Here is a 27,926-nt window from a genome sequence, read left to right as displayed (position 1 = left end):
CTAGAACACAACGACCATGGCATACCCTAAGCATACTCCACGTCTTTCACCCTGGACGATGACGATCGGATCTACATGAGCCATCATAGTCCGATACAGCGTCCTAGTGAGCCGTTTCCCGCTCCCAAGGGTCCCGACCCCCTGTCAAGCAACTGGAACTACGACAGCGCCATCGATCTCTTCTCCCTCAACACAATGTTGCCGGAGACCTTCCCTCTGGAGATCCCCAATGATATGATGGATCCCAAGGGATTCCCTGCCGATTTCTTCGCTCCCCCGCCGGACATCAGTGGCTTCACCATCTCAAACCATTCCGGTGAAGACTGTGCCTCCATGTCTTCGGTATGTCCGCCGATTCCATCGCTACAGCCGCGATTACAGAACTAATACCATGCGATAGGACCTCGAAAGCGACGACCAGTCCTGGTCTCCCACCTACGTTACTCCCGCAGACTTGCCCCAGCCCAACACGAGGTCCTCCGCTCGTCGCAGGACCAACCCCCAACCAAGCCCCCGCGAGTCTGCAACGACAATAACAGCAACAAGGTGGTCATCCAGTCCGGAAATCACCCCCCAAGAATACTCCGCCCCAGTCATCACCTCACCGCAACCTGCCCCCTCGTCTCCGCCCACATCCAACCGCAAGATGGCCCGAAGTCTATCCGGGGATTCGCATGCCAGCACGAGCGGGAGCGCCACATCGGGACGCAACGCCGCCAAGCGTGCCGCGCACAACATCATCGAGAAGCGGTACCGAACCAACATGAATGCCAAGTTTGTGGCCCTGGAGAAGGCCATGTCCGGCGGAATCCAGAAGCAGACGAAGGGCGGATCAGCCTCGTTAAAGAAGTCGGAAATCTTGACCAACGCCATCGCCTATATGCATGAGCTGCAGGAGGAGAACAAGATTCTTCACAAGGAATTGGCCATGTTAAAGCAAAACCTACCCCCAAACGGGATGTGGAGACCTACAAAGTAATGGAATACTGAATCCTGTTACTGAATTACATCCCGGTTTTTTTTTTTCTTGTCATGACATTATGTTTGTATAATACTTTAACTTTTTCCTAATGGGCTGAGTTCGAGACTCTCCTGTCGAAGCGGTGTTGGATCGGCGAACGGTGTCTCGGATTTTGATATACCCAGATAAAAGTTTGGAATGATCATCTCTCTTCATTAGAGAATACTATGTATTCAAACACAGTACATTCCCTTCCAATTATTCATTAGTGCAGAGCTAAGCATGGAGATTTTTCGGTCTTGGCAACGGTTCGGCCGGGACTAAATGTGACACTCGACCATTCCTAAAGTAGCAGTTACACGCGGTTGGGTCATGTGAATAAGCTACCAAATATATTTCCGAAAGAAACAAGTTAGGATCAATATTAATGCATATAAATAACTACATGCTGCTTGTATACTGAATAATTATTCTAGATTTACATATTTTAACTACTATAGCTCTACGGAGTCTATTTACCTGCTTACAGAGATTCCTGATTCCTGATTCCCGATTCCCGATTCCCGATCCCTGCAGGATTCCTGATTCCTGAATTAACTCTAAGTTTAAAAAATCATGCAGATTATGTTTAGTATAGCAAGCTTTAAATAAGAACCTTCCCCAAGAAGTTAGAATGTTTTCAACTGACAGAAAACGGTTTATCTTTTATCATGCCGTGTCACCGCAAATGTCCCTAGGACCTTGGTTGAAAAGGACTTGAAATGCCTCATCAAAACAAGCCACAATTCCCACACTGATTATGGAAACAAACCGTTAGCTGGAGTGGCGTCATAGAGCAGAAACCAAATGCCAGATTTATATTATCTATAGAATAGAGTTTGTGAAAGCGTACATCCACTTTTTATTACTTGAGAATGATTCACGACACGCAGGGATTAAGCGACGTCGCGTTTATTTCCCTTAGATTCAAGTCTAGAGCAAGAATCAGTTAGTCACCTTCATTCCCGCGCGCAGTATCCCCCATCATGTCATGGCATGTCCTCTCCCCGAACGAGACTGCCATGTGGATGCTAACCTTTGGATACTGGACGATAAAGTTGCACATCCATTCGGACGCCACCGCTGGCTCGTTTAACGGCTAGATCCAGATAAGAGGCGACCTGGGCTAGTCCGCAGGGCAGACCGTGGTTTACGTATGTTTGACAATTGGAGAAGGCCAGGGAATGAGGTTCTCTGTTGGTCTCGCTCAATGACCTTAGGCATAGCAATCGTCACCAGAGTGCACTATTCCACTGGAGTACGGTGATGTATGGCACTCTCATAATCGCATTGTGACAGAATTATACAGGGTAGATGACAGTCTTGACTCGGCCATTGACCACAGCACTCCGCTGTTGTACCTCTATCGACTTGCCCAGTTTCTCCATCTGTATATAAAAGTATAGATGGAAAGTCATAATAGCCCTCGACATAAGATACGTGAAGATTGCAAAGGGGCGTTATCAAAATCAGTCGGTTGCACTTCCGGACAGAATTTCACATGCCAGGGAGCCTTAGAGCTTTAAACGGACGTATAGCCAAATCTGCAGATGCAGTTTGTCAAAAAGGACAGTATCGTCAGACAGGCAGTTTTGTAGATATGGTTCCACGAACAGGGGGTGGCTGCGTAGAGTATGGTAAGACATGCAAAACTGTTGTTAGATTGACCCTTATACCAACGTTATTCTGTTCACATCTTCCCGAAAAGCATTGACAGAGCGATATAATAAATGAGTCAATCACAAATATGTATTAACTAGATATCTTTTGTATGTATGTGGTGTTGCTGCAGTCAGAGCCAGCATGATGGGGCCAAATGCAATGAAGAGGTCATGCAGCCAATGGGCTTCTGCTTCATTTTAAGCTTAGGATGTACGCTGCAGACAACAGCAGGAAAAACCGATCATCCAATCTAGACAGCCCGCAGCATGTAGATCCATGGTGCGTATTCTTGCTGGTAGTCCAGTGTCAGGGGTATTATAGAATGGGCATGTGAATCTGTCCTGGTATACAGGGGGAAACGTCTCTAGTTGTCCGTGTTGACGGTTATATAAACGCGAAAATAAAAGAAAAGACAACATTGTAAAATCGGGTCTGCTAGATAGCACAGTAGGAGAATCTGCATCTGTGATGGCTCCGGCCGTGGCACTCCCAGTTCGGGAAAGTGTATTATTGTTACGGAGTGATAGAAATTTGCGAATAAGAGCTCATCTAGAACGCACGGTCGACGATATACTCGAATAAAAGAAAGTATTAAATGCCAACCATCGCTTAGGTACGCCTACAGCAGGTGAACAAGATCCCCGCTGTAAGGTGTTCCGGGTATGTTCTCACTGTGAACCTCATATCCTCCGGCTGGAGAACACCATCTGAACTGATCAGACCAGATCAGACCTTAGTTGATGATTCATCATGATGCTCTACACTGTTGCTTACCTTTAGTAAAATTGTAGGTAAGCTCTCCATTCTACGACATCTTCCTAGTACAAATGCTCGACATATCTCGCAGCCGAGCTGAACGAGACAGTATACAATCTAAGATGCATTGTGAGATGTATAGCCGTCAACGGCTCAGCTACTAATACCTCATCGCCCTATACTGGCTCGGGATTCGTAGTATGTCAATGTTGTTGCCAGAGTGACAGCAGTTGCTGCGAGGAGTCAGTATCCATATAGAAACACTCTCTAGGAATAATAACCTGTGCTGCTTTCTTGCGAGCAATGGGTGACACTTCACGGATTTCCTCTTGCGATAACACCTGGCTGATCAATCTAGTACAATAAATATTGTCGAACCAGGCTATATCACCTGGGAAAGGTCACTCACGGAGAGGCCATTCTTCAATTTTGTACGGAAAAAAAGAAGTGTATTCGTGTATTCTAGTCTAACTCCCTGTCCTTGATGAAATTTAGCCATGTTTATTTCTGATGAAGAATATAGTCTCAACTATAATTTCCATTGGCTTGTGTAATTATCGTAATTGCCTATGCATAAGCATACAGAACCTAACTACAATCTCGCCGCAATCAAATCCACAGTATTCGATAAAGCATAATCACACGGCGCCTTTTTACTGCGTACTGAGTGCGCCTGTTGCGGTGTAATATATCTCGCCTCCACGGCAGGGTTATACCCCAACCCACTGAACTTCGCAACATCTTCATCGACCACCACGTCAGGGTTCTTCTTGCCATCGGCGCGTTTATACACAGTCACAACAATAGCACCCCCCAAGCCAAGGTTATGCTGCAGAGCAACATCGATATTCTTGACGAGACGACCGTTGTTCGCCCATCCGCGCAGCTGCCAGGTCAACTCCGCACACTGCGCCAGACCCGTTGCGCCTAGCGGATGACCTTTGGAAATCAGCCCGCCGGACGGATTGACGATGGGACCCTTTCCACCGTACGTGATGTCTCCATTCCGAACGAGGTGGTGAGCCTTACCCTTCTGGCAGAATCCCATCGCTTCAAGTGATATCAGCTCATTCGCTGAAAAGCAGTCATGGAGCTCGCAGACCTTGATCTCCGTAGGCGAGGTGCCGGCCTCGGCTAGTGCGGCTTTCGTCGCTCGCACTGTCATGTCGTATCCGACGAGGTCGATAGCGCTGCCAGAGTATAGGGCCGGACTGTCTGTCTTTAAAGACTGGCCGGCGATCAGGATGGCGTGGCTTTTCAGCTCTGGTCGTGCGTCCAGGAATTTCTGCGACACGATGATGGCAGCCGCGGCGCCGTCGGATGTAGGCGAGCATTGGAGCTTGGTGAGCGGGTAGTGGATCATCGGGGATTGTTTGATTTCCTCTAATGTGTAGACGGTGCGGAACTGGGCGTAGGGGTTGCGTGACGAGTGTTCGTGCGAGATGCGAGCGATCTCGGCGAAGTCACAGGCCGTAGCGCCATATCTGATCGATATTAAAATCAATGGGTTTAGTATAAGATGCGATGTGTGGATGGTACGTACTTCTCCATGTACTCTAAGCCGGCATTGCCGAACATATAGGGATTCTTAGGCGATTTGCTCTTCCCTTTTGTCTTCTCTAGTAGATTCATGCTCAGGTCGAACGGTGTCGGTCTATCGGTAACGTTGCTAACCAAGGGCCCAGCATTCATCTGCTCGAATCCAACGACCATAACACAGTCGTGAGAGCCGGATTTCACGAACGTGCGAGCAAGATGCAGACCCGTTGAGCCGGTCGCGCAGGCATTGTTCGTGTTGTAGATCGGGATATCTGTCATACCGAACTGGTAGAAGACCCGTTGGCCGGTGCAGGTAGGCCCAGAGGTGTAGCAGGCAATGCCGGCCTCGATGTCGTCGTACGTCAGATGAGCGTCCAACATGGCCTTGACGCCTGCTTCGAAAGCCATCTCCGTATACATGCGCGTGCCACGGGGCTTGATGAAAGCCGCCATGCCGACGCCTAGGACGTAGGCGTTACCCTGTTGGTTTGCAGCCATGGTTATACTAGATCCAATTCACTCGTCCGGGTGTTCGATATTTGATGAATTCAGGACGAGCGTCATGCTTTTGACTACTTTTAAACCCCCCGTTGGCAGCCACTCCCCGAGGTTGGGTCGCTCCGTCGGCAGTCGGCAGCTTCACCGAGGTTTGCTTCTGTGGTTCGATCCCCCGCATTTGCTATATGAAGTTTAGTCGACCAGACGGGCGCTTCCATTAGCCGGCTATGCCTTACCAGGGATTCAGTGCCTTATTCGGACATAAGATCGACCGTCAGCGCCTATTGCCTTCCTCATTAAGATGTGTGAACGGCTTCATGGTGTTTATGGCCTTAGGCATACACCCATTAGCAGCCTGCCGATCATTTCTCAATTTGAGATATGTGGGAGACAGGTTCCGGACATGCTGCCCAACGCGTCTTTTATCTTGGTTTATTTTATCCACAGCGTGAAGGCTTAGGTGTAAAATAAAGATGGACATGACTGGCGACAGTGGCTTTGCATCTCACAGCCTCTTAATTTATCATTGATGAGTCTGCGCCACCGTTCTCGATCAAACTACGAGGAGTGTCCGGGTAGCCGCTTGACACCATTGAAGCCATGTCATCCATCACAAACAACACTTGGATCAATCACAGAATATCAACCAAAGAGATCATCGATATTGACCATCACAACGAACCATCTCCCGTCATCCTCACTAAATGTCGCGATTCCCAAGCATGATATAACCGCATGTGATCAACACCCTCGCCAGCCTTGTCAAGTCTAGAACCCCCGACCTGGGGCCTAGAACTGGCACGGAGGCTCATATCACCATCAACGACCAGTCTGGACCAGATGATATGCCTCTGTCGCCAACAAAGATTCGCTGGACGTCACCTCACTGGACAAGATCAGCTCCTAGACGATGCGGCATCTACAATCACACCCCGAGTTGACGCCCGATGCTCCCATCGTCGTTTCTTTTTCTATCTCCTCGTCTTGTCTTCTCCCGTGTCCTTCGTCGGTGCCTAGCTAGCTGCTGCGCCGAACACTTAAACCCCATAATTCCATTCAGTCAGTCATGTAAGTCTCTCGAATCCTCAGACTCAGCGAAATGCCTGCTACAGCCGCCTCATATTCGTACGTGGACTTCACTTTCATCTCATCCTGCTTGTTGACAATGCTGATGCAATCTTGTTAGAACTATTCAAACCGTACATTCCGAATATACCAATCCGCCGAAGCCTCGAAACACGGATAACATTCGTCGGTACTGTGAGTCGCCGACATGGACAGAACCGTATTGTCTTAAGACGGGCGTGGAAGACCAAGGCGCACGGGAGAGGAGACTTGGCGAGGCGATTCGGGGAGTCGAAGAGGTGTTGCGGGGGTATGATATGGACTTTGTCGAGTCTGGATAAATCACGGGTATTCGCGTTGGATACTATATATGTAAATTTGTGGTTGCGAAATGGCTGTACGATAGGAGGTTAAGACCGGACCTATAGAATCTGTGTCCGTCTTAGTCGGCTATATGTCATGTATCAAACGGCATTCGTCGCTCTCTTTTCTTAAGTTAGCACATCCCACTTGTGGCCTGGCAACATTCTGCTATTTGGATGCTTTCAAACAGCAGCCATTAGTGCAATGTATATGGTCCGGTTCTGATTAAGACACAATCCATTGAGCTATCAGACCCTGGATTATGACAAAAACATGCCAACCGCCAGTGGCCGTTTTCTCGAGTGGTATATGATAGGATTGAAAGAAGATAAAGAGAGGAGAATTAATTGAAAGACGGTGGTGGTACATAAGTAGAGCTTGTCGCTCCTAAAGTTGACGGGACTTAATACGCGACCGTCAGGACACTTTAGTTCTGGCACTCGATTTCGTGTTTTGTTTCTTGCCTTTTCTTTCCTTCTTTCTTTTCAGCTAATTGATTAATTGAAGTATTATCAGAGCATTCTCAAAACTGCAGTAGCTTCTATTTTGGTGCAATCCAAATGTAGTGGATTTGGAGAAGAACCGAGCAACTGATGACCTGCACGTAATATTTGTCTCTGATTAGGCCATCGCAATAACAGCTACAGCGATTGCGCAATTCAGATTACTCCGGAACAGAAACCGAATTAAGTAATTCCGACCACTAACTATCTAAAGGTAGCACTGGAAAAATTAATCAAAGTACTCTGTAATTAAAGCTCCATTCAACTAAGGTAGCTGGCAATTTTTCAAAATGAATTTAACCTAACAGTTACCGTCCCTTACCCAATTGCCTGCAAGGGAACCAATCCCCGTCCCTCGGCGCCCGTTACTTGAGTTCTCGAATTCTCGATAGGCGATGGATCCAACTACGGTTACAAACTGCTTAGCGAGAATTACCTACTTTACCCGCTCCTTACCACCTGCCAAATCGATCAAGATAAAAATCCTCACCGGCAGCCCGCGGGTCTCAGACTTGCTCTCTACCCCAACGTTGCACCACGTCAAGCATGGTCATCGATATCCCCGCAGTGACATGGATTAATCAGAAATCCCTCAGAGCGTTTGTATCCCCGCATCGATGGGAACTCCTCACATTTCATCCTGGCGGGGGTTAATGTACGGATGTGCACTATCCCTCAATTCTGGACAAGTGGAGTGTCCTGGATTGCCTATTACCTAATGGCAACCTCAATCCGGACGCCACTATCAGTGAAGAGGGGGAACTGGGAGAAATTGATGATAAGACCTTGGCGGAAGCGAAGCCTTGGGGCGGTCATGCTTGTAGAGAACAAGCTTAGGCTTGAGATCGGGCTTATCTCGCGGGGGTGGAGGGGCGTTGATTGGTGGGGAAAGGACCCCACAGCAGACGAGCGTGCTGGTTGAGGTTACATCGGAGGGAGAGAACAGTTCGTATTGTCCGACCTGGAGGTTGCCTATTCGGAGGGAAATTGAATATTGGAGGGGGCGAAGATGGAGGGAAATAGTCCCAGAATACCATGCCTTGCCTCGCAGTAAATACTGAAAGAAAGAAAATCCCGCCAATTCGAAACCTGGAATGTCGATCACGCTTGGCATCCCAATTTGAAGATCAACAAACAAACCTGGCTGACTGAGTCTGCAGGTGGTCTCTGGAGAGTGGAACGCATTTCTGTATGCTCTATTTTCTCTGGGGGACACATGAGATATTAGCTAGGTACTTCCATGCATCCCAACGGCTCCAAGAACCATATCCCGCCATAGCGGTCTTTGCTGTCCAAGTGGAGCATCTTCCCCTGACGATCCGCCGATGATAAGCCCAATGTCGAATGATACCAACCCAATCATCCTAGCTGCGGGCAGTAGGAACCCGTCGGTTCTCCGATGATCAAGGGATCTGAGACTTACTGCATTAATTAAGTTAAGTAATTAATGAATTACGGACTAATTCACCACCTCTCTATCTCGATCACGCGATGGCTGGCGTAGCCACTATTAAAATGCCCTTCCCCCTCCCCATTTCCCTACCGCTTTTCTCTCTTCACCGTCCACATCTCTACCTCCCCTGGACGGACCATTTTCACTATGCGGTCCTCACTCTTCCAGCGTGGAGCCTTGTCGCTCGCAGTTCTCTCTTTGTTCTCTTCCTCCGTTGCCGCGGAAATCTTCGAGAGGCTGTCTGCCGTGCCCAATGGTACGTATAAGACACTGACGTCTGCGTGCAGAATTCCAATTCTTCTCACCAAGAATGCTGACCCTCCCCAGGCTGGGTATACTCCGGTACCCCCAAGGGTGACCAGCCCATTCGTTTGAAGATCGCCCTGCAACAGGGCGACACTGAGGGCTTCGAACGGGCCGTCATCGACATGTCCACTCCCAGCCACCCCGACTATGGCAAACATTTCCAGAGCCATGAGGAGATGAAGCGTATGCTACTTCCCCGCGACGGAGCAGCCAGCTCCGTGCAGAGCTGGCTGGAATCGGCTGGCATCACCGACTACCAACAAGATGCCGACTGGATCAACTTCCAGACAACTGTAGAGAAAGCCAATGCTCTGTTGGACACCCAGTTCCAGTGGTACGTCAACAAGGTCAAGGATGTCCGCCGTCTGCGCACCCTCAAGTACTCCATTCCTAAGTCTGTTGCCGCCCATGTCAACATGATCCAGCCCACAACTCGGTTCGGCCAGATCCGCCCTGAACACACGACGCTGCGCACTCATCCCCAGCGCATCGACGAGAACTACCTATCTGCGCTGCTGGCGTCCGGGAACAGCTCTCACTGCGACACGGTCATTACCCCGCAGTGTCTAAAGGACCTGTACAACCTGGGTGACTACAAGGCTGATCCGAAGTCCGGCAGCAAGATCGCCTTCGCCAGTTATCTGGAAGAGTACGCGCGATATGCTGACTTGGCCAAATTTGAAGAGAATCTGGCTCCCTGGGCCAAGGGCCAGAACGTTAGCGTGGTCTCGTTCAATGGTGGTGGTAACGACCAGAACTGGGCAGGCGACAGCGGCGAGGCCAACCTGGACCTCCAATACATCGTCGGTCTCGCCTCACATTTGCCCGTCACCGAGTACACCACTGGTGGTCGTGGTCCTCTCATCCCTGACCTTAGCTCGCCTGATCCAAATGACAACAATAACGAGCCGTATCTGGAGTTCTTGCAGAACGTGCTCAAGCTGGACAACAAAGACCTACCCCAGGTCATCTCGACCTCCTATGGTGAGGATGAGCAGACCATTCCCGTGAAGTACGCCCGCAGCGTCTGCAACCTCTACGCACAGCTTGGTAGCCGTGGCGTGTCTGTCCTGTTCTCATCTGGTGACTCGGGTGTTGGTGCCGCCTGCCAGACAAATGACGGCACCAACCGTACCCATTTCCCGCCGCAGTTCCCAGCCGCATGCCCCTTTGTCACTTCCGTCGGCGGCACCACCAAGACGAACCCCGAACAAGCCGTCTACTTCTCGTCGGGTGGCTTCTCCGATGTATGGAAGCGGCCGTCGTACCAGGAGAAGGCCGTCTCCGACTACCTTGATACCCTCGGCGACAGGTTCCACGGCCTGTACGATCCAGCAGGCCGTGCCTTCCCCGACGTGGCCTTCCAAGGCCAGGCCTTCACCATCTACGACAAGGGGAGTGCTCACGGTGTTAGCGGCACCTCATGTTCGTCCCCTGGGTTTGCTGCCCTCGTGGCACTCCTCAATGACGCGCGTCTGCGCAACGGCAAGAAAGTCCTGGGCTTCCTGAACCCGTGGCTATACAGCGATGCTCGGAAGAGTCTCAACGATATTGTCCACGGTGGTAGCAAGGGCTGTGACGGTCGCAACCGCTTCGGTGGTACTCCTAACGGCAGCCCTGTTGTGCCGTTCGCCAGCTGGAATGCCACCGAGGGGTGGGATCCAGTTACTGGACTGGGAACCCCCGATTTTGGAAAGCTCCTAGAAGTAGCGCTCGCCGCATGAGACATGAGTTATGTATTTATTATCACGTGCTAAATAATAGAACGTGAAATTATGATAGTCGTTGTGTTTCCCCTTGCTTGAAATGGGGTTTTCGAGTCGTGGTACTGCGTAGGACTGGACATCACTTCCACTGTTCTGTTCACAACTATATCGAAATTAAGGAAGTATGATTGTGATACTGAAATTAGCAGATTAAAGAAACTCTACCTAAGGCAGTGATTGCCCAGTATAGAAGGGGCCAAAAGAGGAAAGCGCGCCCACGCACTTGCCCTGTTTTTTCCCTCGGATTTGTGCCTGGTATTGGAGATTATATAATTCAGTATTGTACATATATATATATGGCAGAAAACATTAAATCAGAAACAAAGAGACAAATAGCAAAGATGTAAAATGTAGAAAACTTATACCACGGCTAGTGTTCGCTTGCTATCTCCCAACTACCAACCGGCCGCGCGTGGCCATCAAAAATATCACTGCAAATAGTCCAGATGAGGTCTGGAACAATGTCTCCTGTAGCTTATGGCCTACCAGGCTCGTCCCTCTCATGTGATTCGGTTGGGATCATCTGGTAGGATGATAGGTAATTTTAGTCTTAGGCTACGAATCGTCGTTAGTTTGGCCTCTATAATATGCAGTCATATATAACAACTAAACCAATAGTCGCTAGTTGCAACCCAACTACAGCCAGCCTCCATGTGCTTGTAGCGAAATATAGCAGCAATTTCTCACTTATTTCGCTTATCATAACAAAACTAGTCCTTTGCTAGCTTTCCATTATCCCTAATTCTCCATACCAAATATTGCTTGAAGGGCTTCCGGGTGAATTTTCTGTTTCCAAAGCTTCCAAGACCTCGTTTGCTGCCCGAATCCCAGAGTTCACAGCACCCTCCATATATCCGCTCCAGTTCGTCGCTGTTTCGGTTCCCGCCCAATAAACTCGATCAATCGGCTTTCGCATCCAGTGTCCCATGGTCACCCAGCACCCCGGAGCAGGCGCCGCAACAGGACATCCAGCCGACCACTTCTCTTCCATCATCGTGTGCAAGGTGAGTTTGGTAGGATTGCTGGCCTCTTTCCCGTAGCACGTCTCCAACTCTTTCAGGATGTGGCGCTCCCTGTCCTCTTTCTCCATGTCGAGAAGAGCCATGGCCTTGGAAGCCGCTACAAATGCCACGAGCATGCCGCAACGCCCATCGACGGGAGACACATCGCTAATGAGACCCATAAATCCGTCGGGGCTAACAACTTCTCCACGGAGCCCCTGTTCCCGCCAGAAAGGCGTGGGATACATCGCAATTATTTTCCAATACTGTCCCATTGGCATGTTCTGGAGTAGTTTGATTTTCTGTGGTGGTAATGCAGGAAAGAAGTCCACTTGTAAAATATGTTGCTGCGGGATGGCGAAAATGACTCTCTTGCAGGAATAAGTGTGCTTCGTGGTCTTGACTTGGACTTGATTAGTGTTGCGTCGATCGAGCTGAATAACAGGCTCGTTGAGACGAACTGCACCTCCAAGTTGCTTGTGAATTCCATTGGCAATCGACTGGCCGCCACCAACCATGAGTTGCATCTGCGCCCCCTGCTCAATGGTGGATAGCACAGTCAGACTGACGCCAGATTTGCAGTACCACGCAGCGTGCAGCAGGCTCACTTGGGCCAGGTCAAGACCCCAGAGAAGTTTGAACGGCAAGCTTACGACGTCCCTACCAGCCTTGGACCAACAGATCGATCGAATCCATTCCGCCACCGTGCGGCCGTCAAGCTCCTTGGCACCGGGAGTCTTCCAAGGCTCGTCTAGGTTCACGGTTTTGGAGAGATTCTCAAGAGCCCGAACTGCTCTCCACGCATCAAAAAGGGGGAGAAGTGACAACGGAGGTAGAAACGCAGATGAATAGAGCTTGCACTGCCCCCGATAGTGAAGCACACTTTTGCCTTTCAGTCCGACGTTGTAGGTGCGGATATCATATTCCGACGCGAGCCGGTACATGTTGGGTTGTTGCACGCCGAGGAACATCCCACCGTAGTCTTCGTAGACACCATCCTCGTGGTATTTGGTCCAGGCTCGTCCGCCAACACGATCGCGTGCCTCGAGTACGAGGACAGACTTGCCACGCTCAGATAGAGTCTTAGCTGCTGAGAGTCCTGCGTAGCCAGCGCCGACAATAATACAGTCGTACTCGAAAGACATTGTAAGGATATCTGATGAAATAAATGTTCAATAGGATCGTGCAAGGGGAAGCAATTACGAGCTTGAAGTCGCTCAGCAAGGACTAATAGCTTTCAGTGTGGGATAGTCTTGGCTATAATATGCAAAGCCAACAGATATGAGAAATCAGAGGAAAAGCCATCACTTGTTGGATGACCTGGAAAGGGATCCATTCCTGCTTTGCTGGCAATTCACTAATATTCTGCCTCTGATATGACGTGCGTTACTCCGGGGGCAGCTGACCCTCCAAATCATTGTGGTTTGTCGTCAGTTGTATGCAACAGCTTATCTAACCCTCCACAGCGGACTCCTCGCGTCTTCATTGGACAAAGCTAGACCCACTTTCTTTTGTCTCGCAGAGGCTTTCTACATGGGCATTGGAACACTTTAGAGGAATTAATGATCAGCATGGTTTGTGCAACCAGTATTTAAGCTCTCGAATGCCAAGTACAGCCGAAAATCACGACCCTTCGTACCTTCGGGATAAGCGGTCGGTTCGGGGCTTGACGAAATTTGGGCCGATTGAAGCCGATGCCTAAGCGAGGCCTGCTAAAACGGGCAGACGATCGCCGCGCAGAGGATCTTCATTCCGTCTACCGTATCGGGATAGCTTGCGGGGGCTCTCCCGGCAGAGTTGGGGTTTGTACTAATGAGAATGCATCACCGGTCGGTCGGGTACGTGGATATAAGAATGGCTAAGGACGATCAAACAAGACTTGTCCCTATTTACATTTCCTCGGCTTGTTTGTCTAATAGTGTGACGTCTACATCTTCCTCTAGTTAACTATATGGAGTTCGAAGTGTTGATCTCCAAGACTCCGCCGGCCGTATAGTGACATCCGTAAATATGTGGTAAATATTATAACACCACTGGTCTTTCAAGAATATATACCTCGGTACTGGACTCACTTTAGGTGTAGTATGTCTATGACCTTCCAGTTAGAATACATGATAGATTGCATACAGCCTCAACCCTCATGAATTGAACTGGAAGGACGTTGATGCTGTTCGAAACAAGAAACAAGTGACGGAAAGCCAGAATATAATAATCATATTTACATAATTTATTCTCGCACGGTTTTTAAGGTCTGGGACGCAATATTCCGAACTTTCTCTTGAAGCCAAGAAGGGAGAGCACGCACTGCACTGAAAGAAATATGAGACTGGGGGAGAATAACCTGACCGCTCTTCTGTGTGATGACCTGCCGCACCACTGCCTGTGAAACCATTTCGGGGGCCAGAACTGTCTGCTGAAAGCTGTTTTCCAGGTCAAGGGGCTTGATCATCTCTGTACGCACCCAGATCGGATGAATAACACTACCATAGGTCAGTCTGGCTCATACGATGCACCAACCTAGTTGACCTACATTGTTCGGACCTTGGGAGCATTATAATAAAATTTCAGTTCCTGACTCAGTCCCTCATGAAACGCCAACGCACTGGCCTTGGAGCAGGCATACTCTACCATGTTGCCAGCCACTACGAAGCTGGCCATACTCGCGATAGTAACAACGTGTCCATGGTTCTGTCGGACCATCGCTGGCAAGAACTCCCGAACCAGAAGGAAATGCGAAATGGTATTAATCTCAAAGGTCCGACGGATTTTGATCTCTGGTTTCTCAAGAATGCTACCGGGGTACCCTACACCCGCGTTGTTGATCAGCACGGTGGGGCCCCCATACTCTGCGCGGATCCTCTTGCCGATACCGCGAATACCGTCGGAGGAGGTAACATCGGCGTGGTAGAAGTGATCATTCTTAGGTAGGGATGAGGGCTTATGGATGTCGAGAATAATTACCCGCACTCCGGCGACAGCGAGATCAGTTGCGATTTGTTTGCCGATACCATTGCTCCCACCCGTTACGATGGCTATCTCGCGCTCTGGCTGCCACGCATCGCTACTTGTCCAATTGTTGGCCACCCAACGGCTAAGAATGGAGTTCGTCTTGCCCAGGAAAACCAGGAGAGCTAGAGCAGCCAGAAACTTGGTGTAACTAGAGGAATTGAAAGAGCATCATTTGAGAACTGGGATGGGAGTTGTTGGAGGGTAGCTTGAGACCATTGTTGAAGGAGCGGGAAGAACTTTGAAGAGGACATGATAAAGAGTGGATTGAGTCAAGAGATTCAGTCTCATGGAGGTGATTGAACGAAAGACTGATATATAGGGAGCATTTGCCAGTCACATGAATTTCTTGTTTTACCCCATTAGGCAACCATTGCGAATAGTGGCTACCAATATTGAATGGAGGCAACATGTAAAACGGAGAGACCTTTTCTGATAAATTAGCTGTCTAACAATGCATGTCAATTGCACTTCCTTTTGAGTTGCTGCTTTGTGATTGTAGGAGCTGGCATATTCTTTTCTTTTCGTATTGTTGAGAAGAGGATAGAATAGGGACCATATAAATGAACTGGAGTGTTTTATGCTCTAGTTGCATCAAGATTTGCAATACTGGGAATATACTATACAGTCATTTGACAATGCTATCGATAGCATTAGGGAAATAGAAAACAATTCTGGTTGCGAACTTTTAAAGACTTGTTACTGTCGCTTGAATAGCAAGTACGAGGATTCCGAGGCAAGAAACAGTACTTAGAGCTAGCAAAATTTGGCCTCCCCGCGCTGCAGAATTTCGGGCGGACACACGTAGGGGACAAATGCCACGTGACCGTCTTGAGTCCTTGGAGTCTTTGGAGTCCTTTACATCTGTCTGTTTGGTGTGATGTCTTGATTTCTGTCGAAATTCCTGGGGATTCTGCGGCACATAGCTCGGGATGTTTGCTGGTGGGCGTTCGGGCGATTAATTGATCTACAAGTGTTGAAATATTACTGTGTAAGATTCTTGATTGGTTCACGAACCCATAGAGAAAAAAGTATCCAATTGTGTGCATACAAATGAATGTTGCCAATTGCCCAATGAGCAAAGAAGTATATCGTGGATGATATTTTCAGCAGACATATCAAATTGCTTTAATTTTAATGTAATCCGTTGAAAATCGCGGATCATCGCGGGTAATTTCCTTGTAGAGAATGTCTAGAAGCGCCTTTATAGTTATGAGGCGTTCCTCTGCTGCAGATGGACCGTATGTGGAGGTGATACTACTCCAGAGGTTGTATACAGATGTTGATTCCTACCAAGTAAGTGTCTCTCTAATACTAGGCGATAAAGAGTGGACGATTCTAGTGTGTAGAACCTCGTTCTGTTTTTGCCAACGGCCTAGTGCTATGTCGTCTGTAACGGGTTGAATTGGGTCTTCAAGGACTCATACTGCCTTGATTAGGTGCGTGTATAATTAGAATAGAATAGCACCAAGTTGTAAAATTCTCGCGGCCTTGAAGGATTACTGGGTCATGATTGGCGAAATTCTTCTTTGCTAAGCACTGCATGCGCTCCTCTTCACGGTAAGCAAGATCTTGTACTGCCAGTTGCCGCATTTCCCGACGTACTTCTTGTATGATTTCATCACGGTGTTGCTGAGCGAGATCATCCCGAATTTGTGAAGTAATTTGATGGCGAACTTGCTCTGTGATCTGTCGAATAAAATTCGCGTTCATGGTACTGTGCGTTGTTCATCTACTTTAAGTGATCTCTTAGACACGAACCAGTTAAAATGCCCACATCTTCATCTCCAAGGCACGGGAGCATCAAGAAGTAATGCTATCAAGCACAAAACGAGCGTTTATTCCATTATTTGGCCGATGTCCACGGCTGCTTTGAATGCCTAGATCACGATCTTCAGAGCCGTGTCCTGAAGTTGTCGATAGTCTTGTGAGTCGTGGTCAGTTTGACTGGTGGCCCAATATGAAGGAGCTTGCATTTAATATGTAGAAGACAGCTCTCAGTATTGGTGAAAAATATGCAGTGGGAGGATTATTTCAGTCGCAATGGCAATACTTTCCGCATTGGTGTGAATATTTACAGTGGATCGGTGCTAGGATTGTGGAGGAATAGGTGGTCCTATTTAAAGCTGTATAGCACAGGGTTGACTTCAAATATCTGCTCTCATATTATTATTACATAGTTCAAATATGATAGGTTTATAAACCCCTGGCTTCATAAAAACAAAGACACCTAGTAAGTCTGGCCCATTCCACTTCCCCAGTTAGCTATTACCGTGCTCATGGCTAACGATGCCCAAGTCATAAGCTACTTTAAATGACGCATAGCGTCTGGTCAGAAAGAATTTGGACACATTGTTACGGATAGGGAGTTCGAGAAAGCCAGTGGAATACGTACAGATTGCCCCTGTCCAACCATGCTTCGGGCTTTAGGACACAGAAACCTCGTAGGTCTTTTTTACTCCTCTCCTAGGCCAATTGCTAACTATAGTGGAGTGGACACGATCCGGAAAGAGCGCAATGTTCCTAGATATTCACAGCGCACAATACCAAGCTACCCCGATATGATCTATGCGACTGCACTTGGAGTGGGCCCTTCTTGAGTTCATCAGCGACCTACATTGCAGCCGTGGCTGAAAGGCCCACGAATACGACATTTCCTTGATGACAAGTTCCTGGGACACGTACACAATGATGGAGATATAATGTTTCGAAAAGCGTACGTTGGAAACTGGTTGTAAGACATATATGATCATGATTACTTTGTGCCTTCTGATACAGAAAGCCTGTCCTAGAGGAAGCAAAGAAGATGTCGAGGAGACGGACTCGTCACAGATGGTGGAATATCGAGAGTCTGTATTAAGGACCCCAACATATACATGGCTTCTCGCAAGTTTGGGCAGGGAAACCGTGCTAATGCCACAGAGTCGAGTTTGATGAATCATGTCAGATCTAGCATTATTAGTTGCTTATTGTCGTCTTACCGAGTCAGCATACATCGACAATCGCAAAGCGATACGGTGGCGTTCGAGATAGATTGGAATCCTTTGAACTTTGTCCGAGAGCAAGGTTACAGCGAAGCGACCGATGAGATTCTCGAGTCAGCCATAACAATAACCAGCCCCCTAAATAATGAACAGGCCCTGTCCCGTGCCCAGTACATGCACCAGACATGGCCTTTGACTCATACAATATGCCTAGATTCCCGGGTAGGATCGTATGTTAGCAACAGCAAATTTGTCTAACGGTTGCTATCCCCCGGGGGTACCGATTCGAATCAGCAAACCAGAGAAGAGCCACCCAGTTGTTATCCAATACGACATGGGAAAATTCACAATAGACGGATTCGAGCCCATGAGATACCTGGGTCCTCCGCCAGAGATGCTCTTGGCGGCTCTCAATGCAATGACCGCTCTTTTTTTTATGGCACGATCGCACCTGGAAATGCGATCATTAAAGATACAACAAGAACATCCTTTGTTTTGAGATGGAAGCTACCGGCTTGATGAACAGTAGCTTTCCATGCCTTGTCATCCGAGGGATATCAGACTACGCAGATTCTCACAAGCATGAGTGGCAGTACTATGTTGCCGCTACAGCGGCCAAATATGCCAGGAACCGTCTCAGTATTTAAGGCTTATCGATATTTTAGGACGTATAGTAGGTATCTTCTGCTGTGATAGTGATCAATGCTATACATATTTCAATATTATCAGTATTATTACAACATTCGTGTTCGGCTGATTTCGTGACATGCTCATCTTTCAAGCCTGGATCTCAATTTCCAGCGCGATCATTCTGGAACTCTTCGCAATATGATATTTTCCAGAGTATCCCGTTCTGGATCCTGCTCCACCATGCCCCGAAAAACACCCCCTGGGCGCCGGAGCAACTTCTGTGGGCTTCCCGACTCCACAATCATCCCGCAATCCATGACAAGGACCATGTCAGAATCAGCGATAGTCTTCAGTCGGTGTGCGATAACCAGGAGAGTAGTTTCGCACTGACTAAGTGCGGACCGTAGGCTCCGCTGAATCAAGTCCTCGGTGGATTTATCCACCGCCGATGTGGCCTCGTCCATGATCATAATTTTCGGCTGGCGAATAATTGCCCGAGCAAGGCAGAGGAGCTGTTGCTGTCCGTGAGAAATATTCCCTCCACAGTCAGTAATAGGCTGATCGAGAGGTCCCCACGGGCCCTTATGTGGAAAGAGGCTATCTTGCTCGGTATCCGTGGATTCCTCGGCCCCGAGGGCTGACATTGGAGATGTACACACAGTCCCAGAAGATGAATATGTGCAACTAGACTCCATTTCTTGAGCGGTATACGTGGATTTATAGGATTCCCCCTCTTGCTCCCACCCCACAGCTTGCAATGCACTGATAAGGAGCGAATCGTCGTACTCTCCGACAGGATCAAGGTTGGACCGAACAGTGCCGCGGAAAAGCATGGGATGCTGGGGGATAATGGCTAATCTGCTGCGTAAACGGTCTAGTGGCACGCGTGAGATATCTATGCCATCGACCATGATTTTGCCTTCTGAGGCCTCAAGGAAGCGAAAGAGAGCTAGAACCAGCGAAGATTTTCCCGCTCCCGTACGACCAACAACTCCAACTCTCGTGTTTGGAGTCACAGTAAAATCGATCCCCTTCAATACTGGGGGTAAATATGGAGTTGGACGGACGACAAGCTGGGAAACTTCGAGCTTTCCCTTCTCGGGCCACGCTTCTGGAATGTCCGTGATCAACGGCTCGTTTTTCTCTGTTGGAATTGTTGAAAATGAGTGGATACGCTTAACGCTATTCATGCCTTGCTCTAGATTGGCGTAGCAGCGGACACTGAGCGCCATGGTCAGGGAGACCTCGATAGTGAAGCCGATGGCGAATCCAGCCATGGACGGGTTAATACCGGGCACATAGGCAACCATAGCTGCTGAAAGAGCGGAGAAAGCGGCACCGATGATATTGATTCTGAAGCCCAGCCATCGATTCAGCAACCAGAGATGCCAGAACGCTCGTGCGTGGCGACCGACTTTTTCTTGGAATCTCTCAATGGCGAGGTTAACTTGTCCGAAAGCCCGGACGGAGGACAGGCTACCAATAGTGGTGTCAAGATCTTCGAGAAGGGGACCTTTGGCGGCGTTTTCCAGGCCTTTCAAGTGTCGGGAGGCAGTGATGAACCAGCGAGCACACCAAAAGTAGACCGTTAAAAGAACTGCAGAGACGAGGAGGAGCATGGGATTCACGATGGTACCGGCAATCATAGCCATGGCAACATCCATGGAATACTCAAGGGTGGCTCGAAGTTCGACCCCTACCCGAGAATCGAGTGCGTTGAAATCTGCAGAAAATCGACTGAGTATGTGTCCCATGGGGACGGTGTCATACCACTGAATGGGCGCTCGGAGCACCGCGAAGAGCATCTGACGGAACAAACTTTGCGATGCACGGAATGCAGCAGACAGCGAGAAATACGTCCGGCATGTCCCAAAAACACACGCCAGAGCTGATAGTGCAAGATAGCCTCCAAGGTAGAAAAGTGCAGAATGTTGGGAGACGGTGGCTTGGGCTGATTCTCGATGATTATCCGTCCAAATATGGATCCACCAGGACTTTGTCAGATTGGTCAGTCAAAGGATCAATATACGAGAATGAAACGCAATGAACAAGCCCTTACCCGAGCTAGCATAAAGCCCCCAAATCCAAGGGCTGCAACTGCTAGAATCGACCACTGAAGTATGCCGCCCCCCTCTCGAAGGATGATAGCAGAGACTTTGCGCTCCGACGAGGAATTGGTGCTTTCCATGGAGCCTTGATCGGAGTTTTGTGCGTCCCTAGGTGCTGGCGGTGACTCCGTTGGATGGACCAGCGGTTCACGCCACTTCCCAGGGACTGGCTGCGTATCAGGCAGTGCTTCTGCTGATTTCATGACTCCATTTTCGAGCCGAACCAAGTATTTTGCAAGTGGCAAGCACAATTCGAGATGATGGGTGACCAGGATGCAGGTTCGCCTGCGTAAAAGCTCCCCATGGAAGGCGTACTGATAGATGTGCTCTCTTGTGTGAACATCTAGGGCGCTGAAAATATCGTCTAAGAGCAGCGTATGCGCTCGTGAGTAGAGGGCACGGGCGAGACAAATGCGCCATCGTTGCCCGCCACTCAGGTTCGCTCCTTTGGAGCGAATTTCTGTCCGGTCTTTTCCGGGAAGAAGCTCGAAGTCCTTCTCTAATGCACTGGCGAAGACTACCTTGTCATATCTCTCGCGGTCCAGAGGTAATCCAAGCAGAATGTTGTCTCTCACGGTCGCATTCTGTAGCCAGGTTGATTGGGAAACGAAGGCAATGGCAGAATCTGTCACCCAGGATTCAGAGGCATCGAAGCAGGAGATCTCCTCAAAGGGGGCCGGGACCGGCGCAGATATTGAGCCACTCAGGATGTCCGTTTCACCTAATATGGATGCCAGAAGAAGACTCTTCCCGGAGCCCGTAGGGCCAGTAATAATACTCAATGAGTCTCTAGGGAATTTCAAGCTGAGGCCTCTCAAACTGCCGGATGCATCGCAGCATCCGGGCCAGGCAATCGTTGCGTCTTGGAACTCGATATCCTTGAGGGGTACGATCTTGCTAACATGTTCTGACTGTTCTAGATAAGACTTGATGCGCTCCATACTCACTCTGGCATTTAGTAAAAACGAAATGATATCCGGAAGGACGGCCATTGACACCTCCATAGAGCTCATCACAGAGAGGGCAGTGAACGCTGTGGCGGCAGACAGATCCCCATAAAATACTACATACACGGAAATGCAGGCCGCGGAGAGGAGAATCGGGCTTATGAAATACATAGACATAAAGGCGATCTGCCAGAGGTTGACGGTCCACTGAGCTTGCATTTCCATGTCTCGCAATTGATTGATCTTCTCTTCCCACCGATTCTCCAGGGCGGAAAATTTAACTTGGCGAATCCCTCCCAGCATCTCCGCCAATGCTCGGAGCCTGCTGTCGCGATGCTCCATCAAAGAGGTTTGCTTGCCCGAGTATTTCCAGACTGCCCAGGCATTGAACGCAGTAAGCAGACCCAGTACGGCCGCTCCAGCGAGAAGGCTACGCCAACCCAGTAGCCGAGTCAGGAACACGGAGGCGATACTCAGTTTAATGGGCGACTCATATGATAGGAAGAGATAGCTGAGGAAGTCTGCTATATTCTTGATATCGGCAGCAACTATATTGACTGGACTGAGATCCGCATCGCAATCCCCTGACTCGTCGGAGCTGAAGGCTGGGCTCAAGCAGGTTGCTTTTCTGAAGATGGCGAGAGACAGTTGTTGTTGCACACGAATCGCCAGTTTATTAAATGAAATCCAATACTTCAGTGTTTCCAGTGTGGCCGAGCTCATAACGGACAACCCAAGGCCAACGACGGGGACCCAGAGCGGCCCTAGGTGTTCACCACGCTGCTGAGCCTCGAGGAGGTTTAGAATGCGCAGCAATGCTATCTGGGGTGCGAAGCTGAGAAACGACAGCGTGACCGTAATTATCATCTGGCAGAGCAAGGCTGGAAAATGAGAGCGGAATATCGACCACCATAAATCCCATGTGCCCAGTGCGCTGCGCTTTGGCAATACTGCCTTCCAGGAATTGTATACAGTTTCTGCCCGAGTGCTATGGTCCAGCTCCGGCAAACCATCAATTGTAAGGTTTCTGGAGTGCACGCACTCACGCAACACCGGTTCAATCCACGAAAAGCTGACCCAGCCTAGAAGACTGGTTGTGAATTGTCGATCCACAACAATGCCATTGTGGAAAACATCCGGACGCCGGGGGATCATGAAGCTAAAGGTGCTAATCATTATGCCAATAGAAATCTGGAGTCCGTAAAGTGCCATGTATACTTTGCCAAAATCACCGGACCGGAAGTCGACATAGCCTCGGATACAGCAGACGAGAAGCGCAATGCCACTGCTCACTCCGACTCTCCAACTGACTGCAAAACATGTCGTGGGCAAAGATAGAACACGAAACATGATACACTGGAGCAGAAGCCAGAACTATAGCAGACTTGTTAGCTTCTGTTTAGACCATTCTAGCGCTACAGACCTAGTATCTAGTTAGAGAGCATGCACGTACCCAGATGCCAACCTCCATCCAATGAGCCACATTCGCCGGGTGCTTCAAATGATATGTTGCCAAAGCTGTCCGCAATGCTGAAATAGCCATCCCGGCGGTCGCAATACCTAGAATGACTAGCCGAAGCGCCCTCTTTGAACCCTGCTCGATGGACTTCTCGGTAGCCGCCCCATCACGGTCTTCGTAGAAATGGGAGATTGGCCAGTGCCCTGTTGATACCCATCGGACTGTCCATGACACCAGATGTCGCAGAGCATATATACTGAGAAGTACGACGATTAGAGAACCCGTACAGGATACAATGAACGATATATATTCTGCGCTGGCTTTGTAATTCTGAGAGTGCGCCTCGATTCCCAGAAATGCATGACGAAACAACGCCTCACTGGACTCCCCTTGAGAATTCAGTTCCTGAACGAAGTATGAGGGCCATTGGTACGCCTTGATCACCTGTTGCGTTGCAGCCATCGTTGTTTGGCGCCACACTTCAGGAAAAGAGTGGGATGTGAAGAGGGAGGAAATTGCACTGCAACATAGCTGTACAGAGGATCCATTGCGCTCCTCCATGCATCTTGAATTAACAGTTCCCCGTGAATATCCTACAGCACTGGCCCCGGGCTATGGGCTGTTAGTGGCACATAAGGAAGTGGAACCCATTTCAGCTCGGAGATTTCCCTTGGAGCTCAGCTCAATGTTTGAGATGAATAAATCTCTGATCTGCTAGAGATGACCTGTATTGTCATAACTTTCCAAAAACATGTACCGGCTTGGGACTTCCAATGTCTTATTGGCATGTGGATGTGGATCTATTTTAGAAGACTGGAGCTGTAACAGAGAGTTTGTACTCCATACTCAGCGTATGTACATAAAATACAGTCAATTTTTCAAATACATTGAAATAGTCTGAAATAAAAAACACATTTTCGATTGGCCAATGGATACCACGCAAGGTGCCATGCGGGAAGTCGACTCTGCTGTCACTCTCAGCTCATGCAGCTAATGGATTTTCCAGCTGCAGGGACACAAAAAGGTGGGGGCAAGAAAATCTCTTCAGCTATGCCAGCAGGACGAACAGTATCCACCAGACTGGCTCTAAGATCAGAACTATTACGGTAATATTTCTGTTCTGAACACTCAATTATATGAAAATTCTCCAGCTGAATGTACTCTATGCCCTATGAGACGACTGATACTCAGACCCATGAATAGGCCCAGACCATGCTGTCGCATAAATATCACGCCTGGCCAAAGGTTCCACCCTAGCAAGTCACTTCCTACACGATTGCAGATTAACCACCAGAATGAAGTTTCCGACCAGTCAGCTTCAACAGATCCATCTTGGGGTCTCCCCGCATGGGTACGAACCAGTGACTTCATATGAGGGCGACGCATCCATCTACAGCAAAGAACACGAGACGGTTCAGGCCACCCTCCTGCGCTTCTGTCCGGCACATATTTATTATAAAGGATCGAATGAGGCTTCCTGCCCCCGGCCTATACTCGTCACGATCCAACATCTGCAACAGCTTGAGCGGTTCCATGGTGCTCTGACTGCGGCTATCAGTGATATTGTAGAACGGTGGTGGACAGATGTAGACGCTCGGTTCCCCGAGCGCATGCCTCTGGAGAGAGAGGAAGAAGATCTTCTACGGGTATGTACACCACCTCTGGCGGTCCGACTGTATTATTTAACTTGTATGATAGTGGCTTCAGAGCCAACGTTCCCACAACGGGGTTCCTTACAGGGATCGCCTGGGTTCATGGAGACCGGACTTTATGGTCGAGGATAGACCTAAAAATGAATTTGGTAGGTCGGTGGAAGCATTTCGTCTAACTGAGATCAATGCGCGGTTCTGCTTCAATGGGTTCATGCACCAGGCATACGGACAGGAAGCGTTATCGGATCTCGGCGTGGGGCGGAATGGGATCATCCATGCGACGGATTCTTCTAAGGTGAGATTACGCTGGCCTGTTCGCTATCAATTTGCGATTTTCTAATCAATTCCTGTATAGATCCTCGGCGGGTTGCTCAGTCTATTCCAGCCCGACCGTCCATTACATTTACTCAAGGGCGATGAACCGGGAATCGACATCCACATGTTCGTGGAATTTGTGCATCGTCATGTAGGAATCAAACCGCGACTCATCACTCCCGACGATCTGAGACTGGTACCGGATGCTGAAATCCCAGGAAAATACAAGCTCTGCTGCCTGGTAGACCACCCCCAGAATACCCCCGCTATTGACGAGTCTTCTGTACTAGTCACTAGCGAAGGCGAAGCAGTGGAAGAAATCCACCAGGTAGGCTTAGAACTTCACCAGCGCGAACTATTTGCCCTATCGACTGAGATGCGCCGCCAAATCAGTCTCCGCTGCTTCAACGACATGCGCACTGTGCTTCTCGTTCACGACAAGCGGATGCTCGGCATCATCCAGCAGGAAATCCCGACGCTGGTGGCACGGGATGTGTTGAGCCCTGAGCAGGGCGAGGCCCTGAAGAGAGGGATCGCACATACTATTATTCCTGGATCTTCGGAGCTGAATGAGCTGGTTCAGATGTCCAAGGATTATCCCGAGAGAAAGAATGAGTATCTACTCAAGCCAATTCGGGGAGGCAAAGGGGCGGGGATCGTCTTTGGCGACGAAATAAGCCCGTCGAAGTGGCTATCAATTCTCGAGGATCTTCGAAATCCACAATTGGTTCCTGGGACCCCCAGCTTCGTGATCCAGCGTCGCATCTGGCCGCGTTTGTATGATGTCGTCTTGAAATCCTCTGGGGAACAAGGTCGGTACCCGCTGATTGGGACTTATCACACGGTCCATGGTCAGCTGCTGGGATTGGGAACCTGGCGGAGTAGTCCGGACCGGATTTGCGCTGTCAGTCATGGAGGGGCATGGATTTGCTCTGTTTTGCGTGAATTATCTTAGGTGGAATGTCCTTTTCTTGAATACGAGTATGACGTTGATATTGCCGATCTTATGCCGTGTACATAACTACGAATAGTTGTAGATCAATATATATGGAATATATTATTGCCGCGATGTATTGAATCTTCTGCAATTGGTAGGCACTATTGTATTCTGCTGTATTTAGCGCGGTCTGCCCCTCTATGCAATACAATAAAAATGAAATGAAAATTAAACTGAAAAATAAAATGTAAAATACAATAATAATACTATAAACAACCCTGAATACGACAATATTACATTGATACGCATGATCGACTTGATCTACGGTAGTATAGTAGAAGCCACAGAGTAGCTGATCGGAGTATCTGAATTTTCTTCGCATCGGTCCGTTTGATTTATGTAATTTTAATTGATTTTCTCAGCTGCCAGTATACCAGACCGTGTTGACCTGCTCGTGCACGCCCAGGCAATTATTTGCCCCATGCTGAATTGCATCCCTGGATATCCGCTCAGCTGTCATGGCTTCCCAAGCACAACCGACTATATTACGGGGCTCACTTCTCTAGAATCCGGACATTTTCTTGTTCATCACAGTCCTCAGTTCCAATATAAACGCCATGCATCATATTGGGCGGCATTTCCAGACAACGCGCCTATTGTGCAACCATTCTCGAAATCCTCTTTCGCCAGGCCCTCTAAAATATCCAAGAATTCCTCCAGCTCGCCAGTTGGCAACAACAACAACAACCACATCAGCCATTGCTCCGATCGTGCCTCATCTAACCGCCCAAAATCTCAAAGACTCCCAACAACCCAGCCATGTTCGTGACGTGCATGACCGTCTCACCCGCCACGGGATCCTCAAGATCAGCCTGGGTTTCCCAGACGACAAGAGCCAGTACCTCGAGCATCTGATCGTCAGTCTACACAAATACCATGACCACGGCCTGCCCATCACCCACAGCGCATCCCGTGGCTGGTTCTGGGATGTCCGCCCCAGTGATACGACCTTCCAGACGGAAAACCACCAAGCCCGATCAGAAACCATGCAGGAGTTCCCCTGGCATACCGACTGCAGCTACGAACACGCCCCACCACAGTTCTTCGCCCTTCACGTTCTCCACCCAGATCGGTACGGCGGCGGCACTCTCTCCGTCATGAAGGTCGAACAGCTCAGCGACTTCCTCTCCCCCGCGACCAAAGCCACCCTCCTGGAACCGGAGTTCCGCATCACCATCCCGCCGGAGTTCGTCAAGCTGACTGATCGGCGCCACATTGTCGGTAGTTTACTTGCCGTCGATGCGCAGGATCAATCCGTTAAGGTCCGATTCCGAGAGGAGATTGTCACGCCCCTGAGTAATCGCGCCACGATGGCGCTGAATGAGCTGAAGGATGCCCTGCGTACCCTCGAGGCGTCGGCACGGTCAACTATCCATCTCACTGCGGCTGAGCTGCCGGAGCGGTCCATTGTGCTCCTGGATAATCATCGGTGGCTGCATGCGCGGAATGGCATCAAGGATCCGCTGCGGCATCTGCGGAGGGTGCGGTGGAATGCGATTCCATTTCCAACCAGAGTATAGTATGTACAAAAACACAGAGTACACAGTCGGTAGTTAGATGCTTGGGTAACTGGTTGTTAGCGTGGCATGTTGATTCCGTCTTAGATAGTATCTCCGTGGATAATAAAAGCAGATAGCTGAATTTTAGCTGCATGTCTAGGTTTAGTGTGTTCATGCTTGCATAGTTTATTGACCCACGGTGGCGTGCCCTAATTTTACCGAATAAGATGGATATCTATTAGTAAACAAATACTACCCCTACTATATTTTTATAAGTTTACAAAGCACGTATGTCGTGGCCAGTTCCAATTCTTATGGAGTGTGGATGGTTATTATCATTTATCAGTAACAGGAAATACAACTGTAATATTTGCATAAGATGTAATTTCACTACCATCTGATGGCACACTATTTGAG

The 27,926-nt window shown here is 49.0% G+C and overlaps 8 protein-coding genes across 8 annotated transcripts; 4 read left to right on the top strand and 4 right to left on the bottom strand.

Annotated features, from left to right (window-relative positions):
• Positions 1–75: 75 nt before the first annotated feature.
• ATNIH1004_002888 (uncharacterized protein) lies at positions 76–979 on the top strand (the record flags this gene model as incomplete). The annotated part of the gene is made up of 2 exons (XM_033567573.1): positions 76–342; positions 401–979. The coding sequence occupies 2 exons, from the start codon at positions 76–78 to the stop codon at positions 977–979; spliced, it is 846 nt and encodes a 281-aa protein (XP_033429568.1).
• Positions 980–4,010: 3,031 nt separating this feature from the next.
• Positions 4,011–5,455, bottom strand: ATNIH1004_002887 (uncharacterized protein; the record flags this gene model as incomplete). Its single annotated transcript, XM_033567572.1, has 2 exons — positions 4,011–4,902; positions 4,962–5,455. 2 exons carry the CDS (start codon positions 5,453–5,455, stop codon positions 4,011–4,013), a joined length of 1,386 nt encoding a protein of 461 aa, XP_033429567.1.
• A 1,099-nt stretch (positions 5,456–6,554) lies between these two features.
• ATNIH1004_002886 (uncharacterized protein) lies at positions 6,555–6,861 on the top strand (the record flags this gene model as incomplete). The annotated part of the gene is made up of 2 exons (XM_033567571.1): positions 6,555–6,580; positions 6,642–6,861. 2 exons carry the CDS (start codon positions 6,555–6,557, stop codon positions 6,859–6,861), a joined length of 246 nt encoding a protein of 81 aa, XP_033429566.1.
• A 2,125-nt stretch (positions 6,862–8,986) lies between these two features.
• TPP1_1 (S53 family peptidase) lies at positions 8,987–10,869 on the top strand (the record flags this gene model as incomplete). The annotated part of the gene is made up of 2 exons (XM_033567570.1): positions 8,987–9,095; positions 9,167–10,869. The coding sequence occupies 2 exons, from the start codon at positions 8,987–8,989 to the stop codon at positions 10,867–10,869; spliced, it is 1,812 nt and encodes a 603-aa protein (XP_033429565.1).
• A 763-nt stretch (positions 10,870–11,632) lies between these two features.
• On the bottom strand, positions 11,633–13,057 carry ATNIH1004_002884 (flavin monoamine oxidase family protein; the record flags this gene model as incomplete). The annotated part of the gene is made up of 1 exon (XM_033567569.1): positions 11,633–13,057. One exon carries the CDS (start codon positions 13,055–13,057, stop codon positions 11,633–11,635), a length of 1,425 nt encoding a protein of 474 aa, XP_033429564.1.
• Positions 13,058–14,139: 1,082 nt separating this feature from the next.
• On the bottom strand, positions 14,140–15,330 carry ATNIH1004_002883 (uncharacterized protein; the record flags this gene model as incomplete). The annotated part of the gene is made up of 3 exons (XM_033567568.1): positions 14,140–14,392; positions 14,443–15,069; positions 15,290–15,330. The coding sequence occupies 3 exons, from the start codon at positions 15,328–15,330 to the stop codon at positions 14,140–14,142; spliced, it is 921 nt and encodes a 306-aa protein (XP_033429563.1).
• A 3,378-nt stretch (positions 15,331–18,708) lies between these two features.
• On the bottom strand, positions 18,709–23,508 carry ATNIH1004_002882 (uncharacterized protein; the record flags this gene model as incomplete). Its single annotated transcript, XM_033567567.1, has 3 exons — positions 18,709–20,526; positions 20,592–22,961; positions 23,041–23,508. The coding sequence occupies 3 exons, from the start codon at positions 23,506–23,508 to the stop codon at positions 18,709–18,711; spliced, it is 4,656 nt and encodes a 1,551-aa protein (XP_033429562.1).
• Positions 23,509–24,341: 833 nt separating this feature from the next.
• On the top strand, positions 24,342–27,530 carry ATNIH1004_002881 (uncharacterized protein; the record flags this gene model as incomplete). Its single annotated transcript, XM_033567566.1, has 4 exons — positions 24,342–24,692; positions 24,745–24,993; positions 25,054–25,825; positions 26,752–27,530. The coding sequence occupies 4 exons, from the start codon at positions 24,342–24,344 to the stop codon at positions 27,528–27,530; spliced, it is 2,151 nt and encodes a 716-aa protein (XP_033429561.1).
• Between the last annotated feature and the right edge of the window lie 396 nt (positions 27,531–27,926).

This window comes from Aspergillus tanneri, assembly GCF_003426965.1.
Source record: "Aspergillus tanneri strain NIH1004 chromosome Unknown AapTan_1_pilon_pilon_pilon, whole genome shotgun sequence".
NCBI classification, from domain to species: domain Eukaryota; kingdom Fungi; phylum Ascomycota; class Eurotiomycetes; order Eurotiales; family Aspergillaceae; genus Aspergillus; species Aspergillus tanneri.
The sequence above is the reverse complement of the archived record's forward strand: the minus strand, read 5'-3'. Positions and strand labels throughout refer to the sequence as shown.